The 21,520-nt window shown below is 38.2% G+C and overlaps 1 protein-coding gene across 1 annotated transcript in view; it reads right to left on the bottom strand.

Moving 5' to 3' along the window:
* Positions 1–18,995, bottom strand: part of TACR3 (tachykinin receptor 3) — a 38,299-nt gene extending 19,304 nt beyond the window's left edge. The window contains exons 1-3 of the mRNA XM_074903988.1: positions 18,514–18,995; positions 3,287–3,475; positions 1,724–1,874 (exon numbers count right to left, since the gene is read on the bottom strand). Of these exons, the coding sequence (XP_074760089.1) occupies positions 1,724–1,874; positions 3,287–3,475; positions 18,514–18,989 (816 nt within the window). The 5' untranslated portion in view covers positions 18,990–18,995. The remainder of the gene's footprint in view (positions 1–1,723; positions 1,875–3,286; positions 3,476–18,513) is intronic.
* Positions 18,996–21,520: the final 2,525 nt, after the last annotated feature.

The raw sequence follows: 21,520 nt of genomic DNA, 5'->3' as shown, positions 1-21,520 counted from the left end.
TTTGCAAACTGTCTATTACAGAAAGCGATTCCTCGGTTTGTCTTTGAATCAGACCCCAGACACCCTCCACTGAGTATTTGCTTCCTTTTTTATCACTGACTGAAAGGGCAGTATTGGTAATAGCACAGTTAATTGACCAGTGAAATATTTTTCTGCTTATGCTCTGTAGGAAAGGTAATTTTTTAACTTTGAAAATAGACTTTTGGGAAAGTGGCAACATGCATAGCAGACTATGGTAATGCTGGACTTTCATGAGTAATGTTAAAGAGTGAAATGCTGACCTTTTGAAATGCTTTCAGCATCTCTGGAAGTCAGTCCAATAATTTCACTTTGGGGCAAATATGCAAAGTATACTGGGATTTTTCCATTATGATTTTTCATTTTTTCTATGTTCATATTCCAAATGATTTTTGAACTGTTACAAGGTGATGGTGTTAATACTAGTCAAACTACATTTTGCTTCCTTAAGAGAGGCTAGCATTTGTCCTCTTAAAACAGCTATGTATAAGCAAAAATAAATAACACCTTTGGTTTCATAGGAGACATTGCACATCATACCATAAAGATGTCTGGGCATGTCTACCATTCTGACAACTGAAACTTGACGTAGAAAGTTTTGCACTTGTGTCTTATGAGTCTGAAAAGGTATGAATGAGAAAATGATCTTAATCTTTCCTCATATATCCTCTGCCCTAACAATTTTTTTTTTTTTTTTTTTTTTTTGTGTGTGTGTAGTGCATAGCGAGAAAACACTTTCCTATTCCTGGCAGTGTCCTGAAAGAAATGGAAACTCCAGTATTCTCCTGTCCCCTCAGAACCCAATATGCTGCACTCTGCTATTGCTGCAGCGTGGTAGCATATGCCACTGCTGAAACACATTCACAGTATCAGGAAGCAAACTGAACAATTGCAAATGTCCTCATCATTGTGAGTTAGAAGTCCATGTTTGGGTATCATTTTTTTCAAATCTGAAAGGTTAAATGCATTTTAGTATGACAAAAATGTCAGGAATAAAAAAGCAGAAAGGCTGCCTCATTAAAGAAGAAAAGTTCAGTTATAATAAGAAAAAGAATGTTACAAGAAAGTAACCTTCATGGCACTGCAACATCATGAAAACTGAACTGGAAATAGTCAAATAATCAGTTCTTAAGCAATCCACAGTCTTGTTAGATTAGGTGTTACTTATAGTGAAAAAGATGGAAAGAAAATAATGGAAAAAATATTTTGTATTTCTCACCCAAAGTTATTGTTTTAAAATGTAAATTATTCAATATGAACAGGCTGGTCAGCACTCATCTCAAAGATGCATGGGCCTTAATCTACTGAAAATGACATTAAGATTTCTTTCAGTAGGAAGAGAATCTGGCCTAAGAGGAGCTAATGGTTCGCTAGCCCATTGTTCAAACCTCAAGTGTTTTAACTCTGTAAAGGCTAAACATTTGGGCTTAGTTTCCACATATCAGACGTTACTACGTGTGGACTAAGGAGTTAAAATCCGAATGTTACCTTTATTTAATGACAAACAGTAAAGTTACAAATAGAATAGCTAGTGAACATAGAAGTCAACTTGTCAAACTTAATTGATTTTTTTATTGAAGTAGATCTCTCTTTACTGTTATTTCAAGTGACTTGGTGTTTCTGAAGGAATATACTGTGATACTTTGCAACACAATTGCAAATGTTGTTATTAGGATTCACTTAGTGAGATTTAATGGAACAGTACCTTTCTCTTAGCTTTGAGGTGCTCGTGATATTTGTTGGATGTATCGCCTGGTATTTCTCCTCCCCAGAGGGTAATTCCCACTATGGAGTAAGTGATACCCATGACAAGCAGTGGAAAGCAGTAGACCAGCACAATCACAATGACATGATACCTGCAATGAAAAAGCATTAAGCTGATAAGTGCTTTCAGAGGAGCTATACCAATGGAATGGGCTGCTAGAAGTCAAGAGAGCTACTATAGCACAAAGCGTGTTTTATATTGACTGACTAGTCCTTGGTGTTTTCATGTCTTTATGAAAGCCTTGAACTGCACTGCAAATTTTAATGCAAGTGTTTTATGGGGTTTCTAGTTCTGATTCTGAAATTACACTAGCATAAATTAAGAATGACTTTATAGCTATCATGATTAGTGGCTGCAGAATAAGATATGTTTGTCCATAACTAGCTGAATTGATTTAATTATTGCACAGCCAAATATCCTAAGGGTAAGCTAGTTGTTTTGAGCTCTAGTCAGGACCATAAATGAAAGAGGAAAATAAGTATTTAAATGGCATATTTACACAAAGGCATTGGTGAGCGTCCTTTGTTACCCAACATACTTCATGTGGCAGATCTGTTGCATACAGGCAACACAGATCTGTTGCCTATGTGCAACATAATCATCACAGCTGATATAAACACTAGGAAAAAAAGATAACTTATTTTGTCTCCTGTTAGCTCCTGGTTAAATGCCTTCTTCAGATGAAGTCCCAGTGAATGCTCAGTAAAGAATCCCCGGCTGTCACTGAGAGTGACCTTACTGCCCTAAAGAGAAATATTTGTGCATGGCTCCTAAAATGATAAAAATTATATATGACCAGGGCTTCTTTCATTTGCCTGAAAGAGAGCAAAAGGTCAAATTTGATGCTGGATGAGTACACAGGCTTTCAGCCTTGAACACAGTGTTCATCTTAAATGCCAATGAAGACATGAAAGGGCAGATAATGTTTCTATGACTAGGTAACCACTTATTTCTAATTCTGTCAGAGGGACAAATAGGATATATTCAATTTAATTGACTGTTATTCTACACTTTCAGAAACTGGAAGCAGTTATAGGACTGATATCTGAGATAAATAATTGTGATGGTGTAACAGAATGGAGTGGGAAAATCCAACCCTCTCATCCAGAGGAGATCCAAGAATTATTCGGACAAGGAAAGGCTGGAAATACTTGTTTTCCTAGTTAAGATTAAAATGAAGCTTGCTTTGAGTTACATGTTCTGTCCCCATTTCTGACCATCTCTGTCTGTATAGAAGTAGCCATCTTAAGTGAAGCAATGATGGTAAACATGCAGCATGGGATGGAGAACACTCATAGAAATGGAAGAGAGAATAAATGTTTTCAACTTATCGCTTAAAATGCTCTGTCTTCCTAGCTTAGGAAACTTGTTTTACATTTCTCAGTGGTCAATGTTATTAGTTATTCTGCATGTAGAGTATCTGTGTGATACTCTACAGCTTTTGCCAAGTCCATTGCAAGTGTAGACACCATCATGCACAAGTTTAAAAAAACAAAAGCTTACGTAAAATGCTGTTTTGGACCACCTGGCCATGCTACATAGCAAAGAGTTCTCCCAGGCATCACCTTGGTTATGGAGTATAGGCACTGGGGAAAGGCCAACAGGAAAGCCAGAATCCATATGCTCCCGATGACCACCTTGGTAGCAGTTGCAGAGAGCCTAGGTTTCAAGGGATCAATAATGGCCATGTATCTGTAAAAGAAAGCAAAAACCTGTGCATAAGGAACCTTCAGAAGTTAGGATGTGTCTAGAATCAACCAAAGCTTAGGGTTAGGAGAAGGATAAAAGCAGAGATATTTGTCTTCCTGGAGTTCTGATGGCATTGTGCTCTTTGGGTGGTTCAGCCCCTGTGAAGGCCGTGCTGGAAGAAAAAGAAAGTTCTTTGAATATTATTTTAAAGCTGTGGGACACCCAGTTAACCATATGTATACCAGTAGAGCAACTATTTCTCAAAGAGTTAGTTAATCCTGTTACTGCACAGTCTGATTGAAAAGCAACAATACAGATGGATCCTCTGTTACTCTGCTACAAAATACAGGGTTTATCTCTAATTAAAAAATTAACAGCCAAGCTGTCAGGGTCATTAGTCATCTGTCCAAAAGCTACAGGAACCTGATAAGTCTGCATGCATTTATTTCAGTAGACATAGGCTGATTTTGGATCATCTGCCAAAGAGCCCCACACTGCAACTGGTTCATACAGAGACTGAGAGAGCAGCCATATAAGCATTTTCTCAGGCAATGTAGAAACAATAAAAGCACCGAGAGAAATAGATGCATAAAGCATGAAAACATGTCATTTGCTTTCTCAGTTCCTGTGTTCTCAGGTAGGATAGTATTCTTCTTGCTGCCCTATAATTGTATCGGCAATCCATGTATGCTGATAACTTTAGAAGAACATGCAATAAATCATTAAAATGTTTACTTGGAGTAATTAAAATCTAAAAGCTTAGGAAAAAAGAGCAACAGGAGGACATCAAGATAGTAAAAGAAAAACAAGTCTTGTTTTCTGTCTTTTGATCTCTGTTATAGATGCAAGGAACAAGGGAGAGAGAAATGTTGTATTTTATATACTCCATATCACATACTTCATGTGTTTTTAACATTTTTCTTAGCATGACTACTGCTTTTATTTCTGGGCTAAACCTTGAATTAAGGTATTTTCCACCAACTTCCCTGATCACACTGTTTTGTTTCATTTAACAATGACCAAATATTGACTTCAAAAATCATTAATCATATTAATTAATTAGGAACACTGTTCAAAATTTCTTCCACTATTAGGAGGAATGCTGATAAGTATCAGCCAGAATCACAAGTAAAGAAATTTTTGTACTTCTGTAAAACCAGGTAGATACTGGCTATATGTATGTCCATATTGTGTTACTGATATAGCATACTGAATAACTAATTGCATGTTCTTTAATCTGACATCCTGATGTTTTCCAAAACAGTACAAGGAAATGGCTGTTACATTAATATTTTGCTTCAGATCCAGAGGCTTCCCAAAGTACATTAAAAAATCCTTTTATTCATGGTTGAAACACAATGCTGTTTCCAAGTTAATGTAGGAGTTGACAGATCAGTAATTTAAATAAAGAAATTTCCATGGAAATATTCAGTGTATCTGTGCTTCTTCAGGAAACTGATCTGCCCTTCTGCAGTCATTGGTAGCACTGACATTCTACACTGTGTTTCCCAAATCCATTGCTTTTCTAAAATCAGGATTAGAATAGTATAATAATTTAGAAGCTCCTCAGGAACAACCAGGGCAAGTCAAAAGGAAACTAACAAAATTAAAATATTATTTTCTGTGTTTTCTTGTGTTTTTAAATTTGTTTTCATATTCTATGAAAATACCTGAAACAAATAAGAAATTGGGATGGATACGAAGACCAGCTTGAATGTTTTACTAGTGAGAGTTTTCCAAATTTCTAGGAGAATGTCTGGATCAGTTTCAACAGTTTGTCATCAGTCACAGGGAATATTGGTAATACTGGAAGAAGCAAACTCATTGCCAAAGAATAATTATGGCCCATATACTTTCATTCTCCTTCACAGTACACACATCCAGTTATGTGATCATCTTTGACAAGGTTATTGGAGTATATCGGTGGTTTCCTAAAGGTCCTCTTTGTTTCCATTGTAGGTCTCCCATCTTCATGCCTGTAACTGCCCTTGTCCCTGTCTGTTTCAGGTTTTAAAATACAGTTAGAAAGCCAAACTACACCTGTTCCAGCCTACATGTGTAGAAAAAATATTTTCAGAACTTTCCAGTATTGCTTCCCTCCTTGTGTCATTTGTACCTTTTAAAGGAATTGCAATAGGTAAAGGATGTACTATGGCTTTTCATCTACCCTTTCTCTAGATTTCTACCTCATATGAAGATGGACTGGGATGGATTCAGAGACTATTTTCTGTATGGAAAATAACATAGGCAGTAATAGGCCTTGTATGGGAGGACTGTGAAAAAAAAAAATCACTTTGTCTCATCAACATTTGTAGATTTTGTGCTGTTGAGACTTTAGGTGATGCTGTGGAGCTTAGAAGTTATAAAATCAGTCCTCACTCACAGAGAATCAACTATTTGGTAGGTAAGCAAGCGTAAACGAGTAAATCCTATTCCAAAGTGACAGTAATATGCTATTATTGTTACTTTTCTCTATGTTGGTCCTTTTGACGTTCATACATAAAAAAAGTCAAAGCCATTCATCATCTGTAGTTTATGTGTTCTCATCTTCTGCCTTGGCTTTAGATCATGAGAACCCTTCTTATACTGTTAGGTGACTGCTTGGGTCTGTGCTTCCAAATCCAGGCAGGATTTCAGTTGAAATCCATTTAAATCAATAGATAAGCTGCCATTGAATCGATCCTTTCTTTTGATGAATAAGTTCTGTTCTACTGCAGTTAGAAGAGTAGCACTCATTTAAAATGAGTGAAATATAAATGAATTTATATTCACATTATTCTTATTCCCAGTTATGTTATTCTTATTCCCAATAGGTACCAGCAGTAATTCTCTTCAACTGAGATAAAATTCTGTTGATTTATCTCCCTGTCTGGTGACTGCCCTTTAAAGATTTAGATTGTTTGCATGAAATGACTTGTACAGCCTGTACTGATGGAAATTTTAACCATTGACCATCTGAGTGAGGTAAGTCAAAGGACAAGGATCAGATGAAAAGCAGGCTACTTGTCTTTCTTGTTGAAAGTTGAGTAATAAGCCAACAGTCTAGCTTTTGCACAAGCTAGATTACAAAAACGAAACAGGCAGTCATTCTAACAAACAAGATGGGGAAGAGGTGGAGGACCCTTGGCCTTTCCCTCAATAATGCCCTTGTGCAGGAAGGACTTAGCTGACCACAGAGTATTGACAGCTCTCTACTACCGAGCTTTTGATAACAAATCTAATTTATTCTAATTTCCCAATACACTAGCAATTACAAAGAAGTATCTAATTCGTTCCCTAAGTGACTTTTCTTAGAAACAAAATTGCTTAATTAACATAGTGAGATATTGCTTTATATCTGCAATTGTTACACTCACTCAAACTTGTCATATAAGTTTGGTAGCATTTTCCTAGAGAAGCCATAGTTAAGGATAGTGGAAAATGTGGAGTGACTCTCAGTCGTAGATTAAAAAACACCTCTGCAGCTGAGCTGTCTCTGAATGTTCATCTCTGTAGCCAAAAGAAGCCTAGAAGAGTGTTGAGTTTCTTCCTGCACTGTTAGCTGTCATTTGCAAAGGAGGCTTAGCCACTCCTGCCTATAATTTTGTTTGCTGGAAATGTTATCTTGCCATTACTGGTACCTAAGGGTGGCAAGTTGTTTGTCTATCTCTTCAGCCTCAATCTGAAGGAGCAGTAGCTAATTTTTCAGTTGGCCCTTGCCTTTGATTTCTCTCCTTTTTGGCCAGGGTGTTTCCATCAGGAATGAAAGCTCCTGCTAGCACAGGCTAGAGGTTCTATGCTTAGAGAGGTGAGGAGGCTAAGTATGGGATAATGTGTATGTATGATGCAGGATATTGTCCCTATATATTCCAGTTACCCATGGCTGACAAATGTCTGTTGTCTTTCATGGTGTAACTATGTCATTAGGGCACGTTTCCTTACTCTGCTTGATATCCTTACATATATTTTGTATGGCAAAGTGCCAGTTACCAGAGAGAGCAGCAGATACGCTGTCTGAATTGTGCACTGAATGCTGAACGTGGTGTAGAAAAAAGAGGATTGTGCGAGTAGGCCAGGAATGAAAGGGAGAATGATGAGATACAGGATCTGGAGCCAAATCAAAAGAACTGAGACTGAGGAACAGTTTGCTGAATGCAAAAATAGGAATAGAAGTGAAACAAGAATAATGAGAAACTAACAGGAGGAGAAGCAAAGAAAAGAGAGTTATAGAATAATAGCAGATAGAAATTGGGTTGAGAGAGAAGAGAATAAGAAAGGAAACTGGGGTGATATAAAGGCAAAAGACTTACGAGAAAAATCAGCCCTAGTTGTCCAGAAATTCCAAGGTAAGTAGAACTGGTAGAAGAGCACAATGTTTTGACAGTAGGGATCTGTGGTGGCAAGCCCTTTTGACTCTGCAGGTGTGTGGGAGAGAACTCCCAAAGAATTTTCTAACTGTGATCAGCCAACCATAAACAGCATGCAAGGGGAACAGATGGACTTCTCTGATGCCCTGATGTCATCTGTCTTAATAACTGTTCTTCATCTCCACCATTCTTTCAAGTAGCCTGACCTTCCCTGGTCCTTCTGAAGTCAGTGAAAGTGGTGAGTTCTGAGGCCCTCATAGGTCCACCACGTTGTGATATTTGTACACACATTTTGGACCTCCCCACACCTCTGTCTCTGAGGACACGAAAAGATGGTAGGCATTTGAGCTGAAAAAGAATTTATAGTAGTTACAAGTCACTGAAGACTCATTACACCGCTGAAAAGCGTTCTGTAGCCACACAAACATTATTCAGTGGGCTGCTATGCCAATTTGCTTTTCGGTCTTTGAACATTTGCTGTTCAGTCAGTCACCAGGCTAGAGCAATGAGACTGTCCACCAAAGGGCTCTGAACTCTCACTGAGTTTGATTTCAGTATCAGACTTCTAATACTTTCTCACTCCAGTGGGAGTTGTTGATAATGCCACAGATAGCTTGTTCTACACAATAAAGTGGGCATGCTGAATCTAAAGTACATATCAACTGAAAATAATTAACTCATTATCCTCATTTATCACAACAAGCAGAAACCATTATTACCCCATCCAATGTAAAAACTAACACTTGGGAGGTAATTATAAGATGGAATATGCACATTTAGAAATTTAGGGATGTAAATATATGCAGGTAGAGACTCAAGACAACACTTTCAAGAATGTGGATTGTTCAACATCTGCACCATGTTCTAGGTAGGCATTTTTAGGCAGCATTTTAATTTAATTACTAGAATCATTAACACATGGTTTTGTTTGCTGTGATCATGCATCCCACTGTCATCACTTTTCTTCCAGCTTTGGCTTGTGTTAATCTTTGTCCCTGGTAATTACTACTGAAGTCAGCAAGGGTGTTTCCATTGAACTTAATGAGAAATAAGTCAGGCTGCAAGTTATAATGGCTGGTGCATCACAGTGCGCTTGCTGCAGCCCTCTTTTCCTTCAAGACTTTTTATCTGCTGGGGTCAGGATAGATCTAGTTTCCTTCAGAACTGCTCAGTTTGGCTGGAGTCTACAATATACTGTTTGGTACTTGTTTCTTAAGTTCATCAAATCAAGAAAATCTGTTTTCTCTGAAGCAAGACAGTCCTCATTTGAATAACATTTATAAACTCTTTAAGCTAGTGGTTATAATGACAGCATAATTATGTACCTCTGTTACAGTTTGCAAATAACATAAGAGACAAATAACTGGTAAGTACTGTAAAAGCTTCTGAAGTTAGTGTATTATGGTCCTGACAGTAGAAAAGATTAAAAAAAAAATAAATCCTTGTTTATTTTTTTTGTGAAACAACATACACTGACTAATACATGCAGGAAAATCTTCCCTCTTAACACACTATTTAGAAAATTGTAGGAAAAAACATAAGACTTCTAAAAACAAAATGATGTTCAAAATTGGATCCTACAAATGCCCATCTAGAAACACTGTTGGAACCCTTTAATCATCTAAAGTGATTTGCTTCGCCTGTTTACAGTGTGTTTATAAACTCAAATGGGAAAAAAAGTAATCAATTCAGTCCCAGATTGTAACAGGAAAGTGGGACTTGACAAAAGGAAGAGACTGAGAGGAAATCATAATTCTTGCATATAAATAACTCATCAGCAGCTGACAGCACAGTGCACTTCCTTCATGAATGCACAGATGCTGTTATTCCCTCAAAACAGAAGCTGGTTTTGAAACTTTGTATTTGGAATCAACTAGTAATTAAGAAACTGAGGTAGGGAAATTGCTATGATTTCTGCCCTTAATTAAAGCATTGTTGTGGAAAATCCTACAAAAGGTCTTTGTAAGGTAAATATAGTAGACTAAAAAAGGTGGAATGAACTGTGATATTTTAGAGGCATTTTTTTGTATGATGGAAACCAAATCTTTAACTTTCACATTCTTTGATTTTTATCTTCTACCTACTAGTGCAAGGCTCCATCTTTTCTTGTCTGAGTGGTCTGTACTCATTCATTTAGACTGACTTTCTCTGCAGGAAGAGTGGCTATGGGCATTTTTATAGGACTGTCTCTGACTGTTGAATAAGACTGGTTCTGGTGGCCAGAAGAATTGACAGTGAGCAATGTTACTGTTATACAGTGAGCACCTTAAAGCTAATAGCATAAAGAAAGAGTTTATGATAGCATGATAGATAAACAAACACACTTGTGAGAGATCAGTGGGTAATCTCCCAGAGGGATAACTTGACCTTGGTTTACCCAGAGGCACATGTGCTGCTCTTGGGGAATGGCTGTCATGCTTTGAGTAGGGCATAACACTGCCGTTTGTCTGAAATCAGGACTAGTGTTCAGTGCCTTGCTTTTGGGTACTTCTTAACAAAAACCTTAAAACAGGAATGCTGAAATTCTTCAGTATTGCTGAGTTCTCAGTGCAATGCTTTCTACTTGAGGAACATTTTGGTAACTGACAATAGGCTAGATTCTTATAAGTGTGGAACTGATTTTACACAATGTATTCCATATCTATGCATATTGGTAGAAAAGGGATAACACTTTTCTTTGGTCTGTCTCCAAAATGATGGACTAAGTCACTTCCCCTAGCAGAAGGGCTTCTCTTTCTCCTGTTCTTTGAGTACAAAATAATCAGGCTATCAAGGACCAATATCAATGCAAAGTCTACAAAAGAGCTCCATCTGCACAGACCTACTCTTATTGCCTAAATTTTGGACACTGTCATATGAATGGTTTCATTTTTGTTTCTGCAGTTATTTGGAAATAATTTTATTTTTAGTAAACACAAATATGTGAATGAAATAAATTTCTGGTTGGTAAATCAGTCAGAAATACATGCATATAGGCAATAATATTAAAGAAGAAGAAGGAAAACAAAAAAACCCAAGCCTTCACTATCTTTGAAAAGTACTGCAGGCTATATTACATCATAAACTGCAGATGTATCTTTTAATAGTTTTCATTAAACTATAAATAAGGGCACTGAGAAAATGTATTTAAGGCTAATACTGTCGAAAATGAATTTCTCATTTGAACATATGGTTTGAACGTGTCAGGTGTTTCCTACCTGGAATAAGAAGACCTGGGGCTAGCCACTGCTGTAAATGTTGGTTATACTCCTAAAGATATTGGAGTATCAACCTAATTTTTTCCATGGCATCTTTTGAAAGCAGCTTGTTACATAGAATATTTACACAATGCAAAACAAAGAGGGAAGAAATAGCTGTTATGCCTATATTTATTCCCAAACTATCTCAGTATGCTATCAATAACATAACTCTGACACGAATTTTGACCAAAACCCAAAAAGTTACTGTCTTTTTGCCTGATCATTATGAGTTTGTACCATAGCAAGAAACGGATTGTTTTTTCTACATCTCTGACAGTCTGAATCTTGTAGCCATTGCATCAGGATGTTCTGCAGAAACTGTTTCACCTCTTAGAAAGAAAGAGAATTGTCATACCCAGAAAATCATTTTAGGCCCCCAAGTCATAAAGAGTCTTTTATATTTCACCTCTTGATTTTTGAACTCTTAGTGTTCTCCTGTTCAACTTTTTCTCTCCAGTTCTGAGGACGAGTATTTTTCAGAGGGCAGCCTAGATACTGGAATCCAGAAATATGATGTACTTCACCTTAAAATACAAACTGGGAAACACAGAGGAGTGGGGAAGGAATTTCCTATTTGGATTCTATAGTTTGACTGGCAAAGTAATAATAGTAATAATAGTGATAATTTTAAAAGCATGTCTTGCATTTTTCCCTTCATGATATGCAGTGTCCGAGACTGATTCATGAAGTCGTGATTGTGATATCATCCATTAGTTTGGGAAAAAAGATGTATTGAACTTTAGTTTGAGGGTAAGGCAGGTGGTGTTTTGTGTAATTGTGTGACACTAGAGGCAGGTAAAGCTAACTAACAATAAATGGTATCTTGTGGAAAAAAACCCAGCACAGTGAGTTTACAGAAACATCCCTCCATCCATTTCTTTGAATGAAAATATTCTCAGATATGAGGGGGAGATCTCTTGGGGGGAAACAGCCTGTAAAGCACAAGAAACCTGAAAAGAAATCCATCCAGCTTTTTGTTGTTCCTATGTTCATCTCTCTCTCCCCCATCTTCAGTGCAAATTCTCTCTTCTTTTACATGGAAACCATTTACTTCGAGACAACATAGTTTGAGGGAAAGGAGTGAGAGAGGGGCCAAAGGCTGCAGTTCTGTTTGGGTTGAGCGCTGTGCAGGGGACAGCAGCTGGCTGGGTGATGCATGCTTCAACCCCCTATATTTACCAGTGAGCGAAGCACAAAGCACTTGGTACCAAGCATATGTACAAGAATGCAAGTACCAGTATACATCTCCATTGCTGATGCCACTGCCATATGACCACAACATATAGTCATGCCCTGTGCACTCCATATCCTAACCTGTTAGACATATTTGAGATAATTTTTTTCACATACATATTTCCCTATACTTCAGTGTTTCTGAGCACACAGGACAGGTAACAGATATTCTCAATTCAGATAATGTTATTTTACATCAATAGTTGTGTATGGTTTGACAGGTGTATCAGTTTAAAATGTTTATGGCACATGAAGGCCTTGAGCAATTTGTCCCAGGAATAGGAACTCAGGCAGAGACAGATACCAAAATGTATTCTACTAGAAAGATAATACATTTTTCAATGTGCCAACTGCCTACTTCAGAATTTCAGTAACATTCATTTACAGGGCTTGTGGTACTACTTTGTAACAATAACTGCTCTTGCAGCATACACTTGAAAAGAATGAATAGGCTAAGTGGTATTTTGAGGATCTCAGGGTGTACACATGATGAATTTAGGTTTCATTTGATAAATTGCATCATGTGCTAATGCCTCATAACTGTCTTCTGTTACAAGCTTGTATCATATTACTTATGCTGGAGTCTAGTAAGTGTGTAGAGGGATTATTATCAACCATCAGTAACTGAACAATGTCACATAAAAATAGAAAACTGACCCAGTATATGTGTGCTTCTGTAGACATATTAGAAGTCTAAAAAATCAGATGGGAAACTAGAATGACAAGTTTTGAATAAGGGTATTGGTGTAATAGGCATACTAGAAACTAGGTAGGAGGAATGTAACCTAGGAGGAGAAGATTGTGCAAGAGGCAGAATAAAACTGAATGTTAAATATAGTTTAAAATCAAGTCAAGTAAAACAAATGTATTAATGAATAATATGGGGTTTTATGGTTTTAAATTCCAAGCATGACTCAGAAAAAAAAAAACTTCAGGATTATATGCTCAGCTAATTCACAGTAATAATGGTGACATGCCAAAAGCAATTAGAAAGACAGTGATAGCAGGTAATGCAATAATAATAGAAGTCAGTGATACCTTCTATGAAGACATAAAATATACTCTTGGTCAACATTAAAGACTGCCCTATGGAGCCTCTATGAGGAGAAGCCCAAAGTAAACAAGGAGCTCTTGAATTGGTCCTGAACAGTGTCTACGGTCAGGCTTAAATGTTATTATTCTTTCAATAATGTCTAGAGTATGGCTGTTTTTACCACTTCTGCAGAAACAATAAAAGCCCTCAAAAGCTGCTATGGTGGGATTTAATTTAAAAAGGGGAAACTATAAAAACTGGAGGAAACGTATCGAAAAGAAATTAAAAGGTCAGCCGAAAGGAAACAGAGACTGCTAATAACAAGAATCAATCATATGCTGAAACATGGAGATTCTCTAATTATCTAATCTTTTATTAGTGAAGGTTAATTTGATTTTGAGTCTGGTGTTCAACAAAGTGAGTGTAGAGGTGTTGGGAAAGAGGAAGCTGGGCCTGTGGCTCTTGGATTCTGACTTTCATTCTGCTGCAGATTGTTTGATTATTTGATTTTTTCAATCAGATTTTTAAAAACATCCATCCTGATGTCAGCATGTTATCCATGTCAACACATGATACTGTGTAGTCATATTTAAGTGAACTGTCTGGGGTACCAGAGGTAAGAGTGTTGCTATACCTGTCTTTTACCTCTAATTTTAATAGCCTTATTCCTTCTAAAAATAGAGTCACAGACACAGTTCTGTGGTATAAATACAAATAGGAAGTTTTATAACAACTCTGTGGGACTAGACAAATGTAGAATAAAGTTCTGTATTTGCCTGTAAGTCAAAAAAAGGGGCATTTCATTCTAGCAGAAGGATCAAAAAAGCAGGGAAAGATGAAGTTATTGAAATAATAATGGGACTTTGGGACATGATCATGTTTTAAGTTTTAAAAATGGTGAATTACTTTGATAACCTCTTGATTTGAAGTTCATTACTGGACTTTCATTATTAATGGCTCACTGAGCCAGCAAATTGTAACAGCTCCAGAGTTTACAGCAAGACAACATGTGAAGAAAGTTTTGTGATTAAAACATGTGGAGTTCTCTTTAACATTGTACTTTATTTTGCCATTCTTCTATCGCAATGCCTTTGACTCTGCAAGCAGTTGAACTGAAAAATGGGCTGGGATTTCTGCAGAGTATAGGGCTAGGATAGATAGGTAGCATTTGGCAGAATCTGATCTTTAGAAAGGATTAAGTCAAATTCATAATTTTTCTCTTTCCTGATAATTTGTTTTAAAAAAAGTTATGTAGGTCTTTTTGATGCTACTATGTTGACCCATGTTGAGCAGCAATAAGCCTTGCAGGCTGTTTTGCAGTAATGCACAACACTGGGGTATCATAGATGTAATTTTATTTACCTTTGTATGAAATATTGACATATATATGTAATTCTTTTCAATTATTTTTTTTCATATAAAGAAATCTAATATATATGTAATAGCTCTTCAAAGACCAAAAGTTTGCTTGCATACTAGGAAGAAAACAAATGGTAAGATGTGAATAGGATCAGCAACTACCCACTGTCACTGTTAGAATATCTTGTTTAATTCAAGAGCAGTTGATTTTACAGAGTTAAACTTGCTGAAATGAGGAAATCAGTATGGAATTGCTGTGAGAATAATAACTGAGAAAATCACGTTGTAGATGTGCTACATGAAAAATGTGCTACAGGAAAAAATGCATAAAAATATACTAAGTGCTGTACTGAAGGCGTGCTATTTTATGCTATATTGCTACATCTCCAAACTTCCAATTTAACCATCAGATATCTGCAGAGAATTTCTAGGCTACATACAAAACTGGTTGTATAATGAGGCAACCTTGGGGTTGGAAATTAATTGCCAGTGTACATGAACCACCTTTTTTGCATGCTAAGAACTAGTAGGAAGGGACAGTGGGTCTTTAATGGCCAGGGCCAGATGGCTTAAATTCTGGCTAAGTTACTGTCTTTAATATGTCCAAGAACTGTACCACAGCCACGAGTCATAGATGGAGTTAAGACACATGACCCTTCAGGATCATGCACTGGCCAGTGGCAAGGGCCTATTGGCTTCAGAACTACCCCCTATTCAGTTTATCTTAGGCTATTTTAAAAGCTTATTCCCATAAGGTAGCTAAAGGAACTATTGCACTGGAAGCAGTGTAACTGTGGTACTGTGCAGCATAAGCTACAGAAGAACGAACGAACAAATGAATGAATGAATGCCTGTGAATCAGCACAGTGTAAAATCTGTGCTGCTTCTGATACTTGAGCTGGCTTGGTTAAAGCTACCTGGGGCACCTCTGCAGTAGACTGCAGACAGCCTGTTGGAAAAAAAACCCCCGAAGACGGAGGAAAAAGACCGCCAGGACAGGGTGGCCAGAAGTGTGAATAAACCCACATAAATTTGAGTCTGTGTTCAATGATCAGGTGGCCATACAACAGTCTTGGATGTTTTTATCCTCAGCTCCCAGTGCACCACACCCCACTGCAGGAACTACCTACTCCACAGAAGTCTGTGTCACTCCAGTAATTTCACAGTGCACCAACTTAGACAACATGGCCTACAGAATCAGATGTGAAAGGAAACATGTACTGCCCATGACCTCTGCTCAGTGATGTCTAGAATCACAGTGACTCTTTCATACTCTGTGAAAATGTGGATGTTCTAAAACTATCAGTGGAACATGTCACAACATACTTTTTAATGAGTTGCAACTTGTGACCTTTCAGTATTTTGGGATGTTAAGAATTTCTACTGTAAAATCATCTGATATGATTCCACCATTTTAGTTCCCTCAGTAGCTTTCCTCAGTAGCTTTATCCTAATTTGCAGCTTTTTTAAAAAATATTTTTTTTTTAATTAACATGAATGTGTAAGGATAAGTTTACTGGGTCAAAACTAAAGCAGTGTCCTGTCTAAAGTACTGGCTGAATTTTTACAGTAAACAAATGGGAACCAAAGTTTTAAAAAATGTCCACCCAGCAGATCTGTGCCCTGAAATAGGGCAGTCTGCACGTCCAAGGACATTCCTTGGGATTCACTTTGACCCTCAGTTTTCTTTTTGACTCTGCAAAAGTGTTCTGCAGAGGTAGCCAGGAAAGAGTTAAAGGTACTGACCGCATCAGGTGTGATTTAGTATAAAAGGCATAGCAGTGTGAATAGGGAAGGAGGGATAGACTGCTCTTCTGTTTGTTTTACAAGATGTTCCTTGGTACTACAGAAAGCTCACCTAAACACAGCTGTGGCATCGTTCACTGTGCTCCCGCCCAAGGGAAGATTTTGATTTGTCTTTGGGGGCAATTGAGCTTGGAAGATGTAGTGGCGTGAAAATTGTGATTACTTCAGGGGATTTTCAGACAAGAAATAGATCAGAGTGAATAACAGTAGTGAGGAAAGCATATATTTGTATTTGACCGTTGCACTTCAGACAGTGTGGAGCAGAGCTATTCTTTACTCAGTCTGGAAGTGCTCCCTTTGGGTTCCCAAGGAACTATACTCACCTTCGTTTCCAGTTTCTAGCATAAATTTAGGAACTTTCAAGGTAGCAAGTACTACATCTCTGTGAATGTTTTTGTCAGAAAAATGAAAAAACCTTACTCAGAGCATCCTAGTGCTTGGCTAATGACATTATCAGCTGCAGCAGTAACAGTTAAATCTGCAGCATCAACTAAAACACTTTTCTCTTTCTGAAAACCTCAAGATAGATGAGAATCTTAAGCTAAGGTCAAATTGTCAGTGGAAGAAATCTTTGCCTAGCTAAAGATAATATCACCAGCTTTACACTACCTCCTCCATTATTAATGGGAACTAACAGTTGGGAACAAGATACATGACTGGCAGGAGGAAAGTGTACGGATTTCCTCCTGTCTTCACCCATCCCTGGAGCAGAGGGGTAGAACAGTTGCAGAGAATCTCATTTTGTCTTTCACTTTTAGCTTTATGGACAGAACCGCATATGGCTGAGAATGCCACCTAAAATTTACAATTACTAGGGCCAACAGAAAAAGCATAATTATGAACTTGTCCACAGCACAGACAAAAGTTACAACATGTTTCCAATCTTTGCACCCGGAAATGACAAATAACATTTCAGGAGATGGATTGAACCTTATAAAATCTTAACTATCATCACCAGAAAGTACTGCAATTCTCCCAAGTCAATTCAGGCAAGATGCGTAATGTGATTTGAACATGTGGAAAGGAATTTTGTGAGTAATTTCAATGCATTGCTAAAAGGAATAAAAGATCTGAAGTACAAAGTGATCTGGTTTCCCGAATGAAAATTCAGGAATTTATTGGATTTCTAAAGCATGGAGTAAGTTATCTCTCCAGTGCAGCAAATGGAAAATGATCATAAAGAAAGGAACATTTCCTAGGGGAGACTCACAGCACCTGAGAAAGATGGTCCATCAAAACGTCTCTGTTGAAAATCTGACAGCTACATCTTCCCTTTACTCTATGGAGACTACAGCAGTCCTGTTCCATTATTGTCAAGAGCACAAAGGTAAAGTTTTTCCCTGTCCTGTTTTCTTTCACAGTCACAAAGGCTTCTTTTGCTGTAAGTAATCAGAAAAAAATCAAGCACTTTGAAGCCAGGTTCTTACCAGACCTCTGGATATGCACAGATGGCAATGTAAATAGTCTCATTAGTTAAAATCAGGAGGAACCAAGCAACGCAGAGCTGTCTGTGAGAAGAGATATTAAAAACAGGGTCTGAAGTGATTCCTGAGGAGGCGGCATATGCCTCTGCCAACTGCAGAAATACCAAAAGGAGGGAAATTTGAAATCCTCTCCCTTCACACACCATCTCTACAACTCCTTATCAGTATGCATTAGAGACATTGACTGAGGGACAGATACTGTTTTCACAGGTGGGGAAACAAAACCCTGAGCAATATCTGCTTTATAGAATTAGTATTAGAGGATGGAGCACAGAGAGCAGCTGAAGTCAAATAGAAGAAGTGTTTATTGTAAAAGAAAACAAGAGAGTAAAACCTATGAAAGGCTGAAGGAGAAAGACCAAAGACAGGGAGAAAAACTGTGTAAGGGAGAGATCTTAAAGTTAAGTACAGAGGAGCACAACTGATGAACTATTGAGGGCTTTGCCTCTCATCACTTGATTACTGTTATCTCTGTATTTTTATTTCAGCAGAGAATCTGATCTCAATCTCTCACCCCTAAACTTTTCCTCTCTTTTCTCACCTGTCCACAGCAATTGCTGTCATGGAGTAGATGCTGGCGAAGACTGCTGTGATTGGGAAGAAATTGTGGAAGCGGCAGTAAGCCTCTCCAAAGTACCACTCACTGTGCAGTGCGTAGATGAAGTTGATGAGAGTATTGAAAGCAGCCATGGAGGCATCAGAGAAGGCCAGGTTCACCAGGAAGTAATTGGTCACCGTCCTCATGCGCTTGTGAGCCAGGATAATCCAGATGACAATAAGATTTCCAAAAACGGCCACTGCCACCACACCACCATAAGCCAGAGACCATAGGGCAATGCGCCAAGAAGGTTGCACAAACTGATTGGAGAAGTTGGCTGCTGAGGATGCTACAGGGGGAGAAGTGTTTCCAGCTGGCACTCCTAGTGCCTGTCCCCAGGGATCTCCTGCTGCAGCAAGGCTCGTGTTCCACCTGCTGCTCATGCTCACGTTCCAGTTGGCTGTGGGGACAGAAGTCATCTTGGATGCTCCTCTCCTCTCTTCCAGGAATGATGTGCCTCTCCCGCCTCCCTCTGCCAACCCTCCAAAATCCCCACTAACAGATAAGAAAAGGAAAGAAAGAAAAAAGGAAATAAGGCAGCACGGCAGGTACTAGGAAGATCTGTCAGAAAAAGCTTTGGCTACAGTGTTCAAACTGTTAGAAATGCTGTACCAGCTGAGTCAGGAGAGCTACCTCTGGGTAGAACAGCATCCTATTCCTCTTCTGTACAATCACCTCTTGCTTTTGATTTTGCTGAAGGAGAAGGGGACTGGAAGCCAAGGCACATTTTATAGGCTTGTGAGTTCCCAGCGTCATGAAGGGAGTGGAGCGATAAGCTCCGTCGGCTGGTAAGATAACACCTCTTTCTCTCTGTTCTCCCTCCTCCCCCTTTATTTCATTCATTGGCAGCAGCAGGCACTTTCAGGAGCTGTGGAGAATGCCATGGGGAAAATGAATTCTTGTCTCATTTATGCTGAGAGATTTGTTTTATATTGCTTTTCTTTAAGTTTCATTATTGCGCTTTCTTTTTAAATAGTCTTTTTGCCCTGTCTTTGCAGGGCTAATTAGCTGGCTTAGTTGAGCATCCCAGGACTGAGACTGCTTTTTATTAAAGCTGTTTCTGGATTAATTTATTCCAGATGAATTTAGATATGCTTTTTTACTGCGGTCTTTTCATTTAGTATATGCTTTCCTTTTAACCATTTGTTAACTACTGATTTGGAATAGTGACCTCTTTCAGATAAATAAACACATCCTGCTGCTCTCTAATTTCACTTCTCAATCTGTAATATGTAACTGACATCAAGAAACATTTATAAAATTAACATGACTATATTTTTCTTACAGCCCTGACTAGTAAAGCATTTGCATGTTCAGCAGACACTGATTTTTGTTGAAACACTATGCAGCCCTAAACATAGATGTCCTTAAACATGGGTAAAATGGTAGGGGGGTTTGTTTTCTTTGTGTCTTTGAAGAAACATCTTTTTTAGTTTTTTGTTTTTTTTTTTACCTATTTCCATTTACTCCACACTCAGTACTATTATTATTTTGAGCAAACAATATTTTTATGTGCAATGATTTCTATAGTGGTAGAAGAGGGTAAATAAGGAAATATAACACCTGATGTTTTCACTTCCAAGAAATCAGTTTTCTTGTTAATACATTGGGAATATGCACACTTTATGCAAGGGTTGATTGCAAGGGACTTTAACAAACCTTTGTTATTCAATAGGCTGAAGTCTTTAGGAGGAAAATATGTTTTAGTGCTGAACTGCTCCATGCTTCAACAATTTAGAGTTACTACTTGTCATCAGCAGAGGTTTCAACTGTATCACAGCAGTCGGAGCTGTTCAATACCCCTATCAGACAATGACACATTCTACATTTTTTTAAAAACAAAAGCTAATTAGAAAAATCAAATATTCCTGTGTGCCACTTCCTCCCTGCTGCATTTACCCAGTGGAAGTAGTGTCTGCACTTTAATTGTCAGGTCTTCACTGGAGTTTTAATTTGAATGGCTGCAATTGTGGCCATTTCTATATGCTTCTCAGTTCTTATCAGCTGAGATTCCATGATTCCATGATTCCATGCAGCAGTCCACCCTAGGCTAGAAGCTCTGCTGACAACCACTCTTTGCTACAGTGTGTCTAGAACCTACCCATACGCTGTAGGTCCTCATCACAGGAATACCACTGGAGTTAATCCCACAGTTCCATTTTGAGTCCCACATCTTCTATCTGCATTGTCTTTCATCCTCTCCCTGGAGGTGAGTCTGAAGAAAGGAATAGTAGTTCATATGCTGTTTCCCCACAAAGCTTTGTGCCTTGTTCTTAAGAGATCCCATAGTAAGAAGCATAGAGACTGTAATAGTGCTGAGCAGGTTGAACCACTCTTTAAGTTAGCTTGAACTACAGCAAACTGTAGGATATATTTCTCTGCCTTTTGGGCATGTATAGAGGGGACTTCGGGGTGGCAGTGAAGAATAAGGAGTTGAATAGTTCAGGTGCACTCTTCTGGCAAAATCAGTGGGGTGCTGGCCAGAGGGTTAGTAGCTAGGGCTCCTTGTTGTATCATACTGTCCAAGATAGGCCAGTGGGATAGACTGAGAGAATCCCATACCTGGGCAAAGAAATCTGACTTTTAATTAAGGCAAAATCCAAGTAAGAAATTGAATTAACCATGATAAAGATCTCTGTGGGTCAGTGTTGAAAGAATTCAAATGATAGTTCCAATGAGCAAGGAATACTGGACTGACTAGTTAGAGCAGAGACACGGACACTCAACTCTTGACTCTGGAAGCTTCACTCAGGATTTTCATATGGCTATAAGCCGGAAAGCACAAACCCAGCCCTATACCTTTCCACCTGTATGCCCAAACTAGGGACTCCAGACCGTATTCTTTTACTAAGTTGAACTTAGTAAAATGTGCTTCTGTTGCTTCCACTCAGCTCTCCCAGCCTCAGCTCTATTACTCCTTTTCCTCAGTTTCAGCAGAGACACAGGGACC

This window comes from Athene noctua, chromosome 4 (assembly GCF_965140245.1).
Source record: "Athene noctua chromosome 4, bAthNoc1.hap1.1, whole genome shotgun sequence".
In the NCBI taxonomy this organism is placed as follows: domain Eukaryota; kingdom Metazoa; phylum Chordata; class Aves; order Strigiformes; family Strigidae; genus Athene; species Athene noctua.
This window is presented reverse-complemented; position numbering and strand designations above follow the sequence as displayed.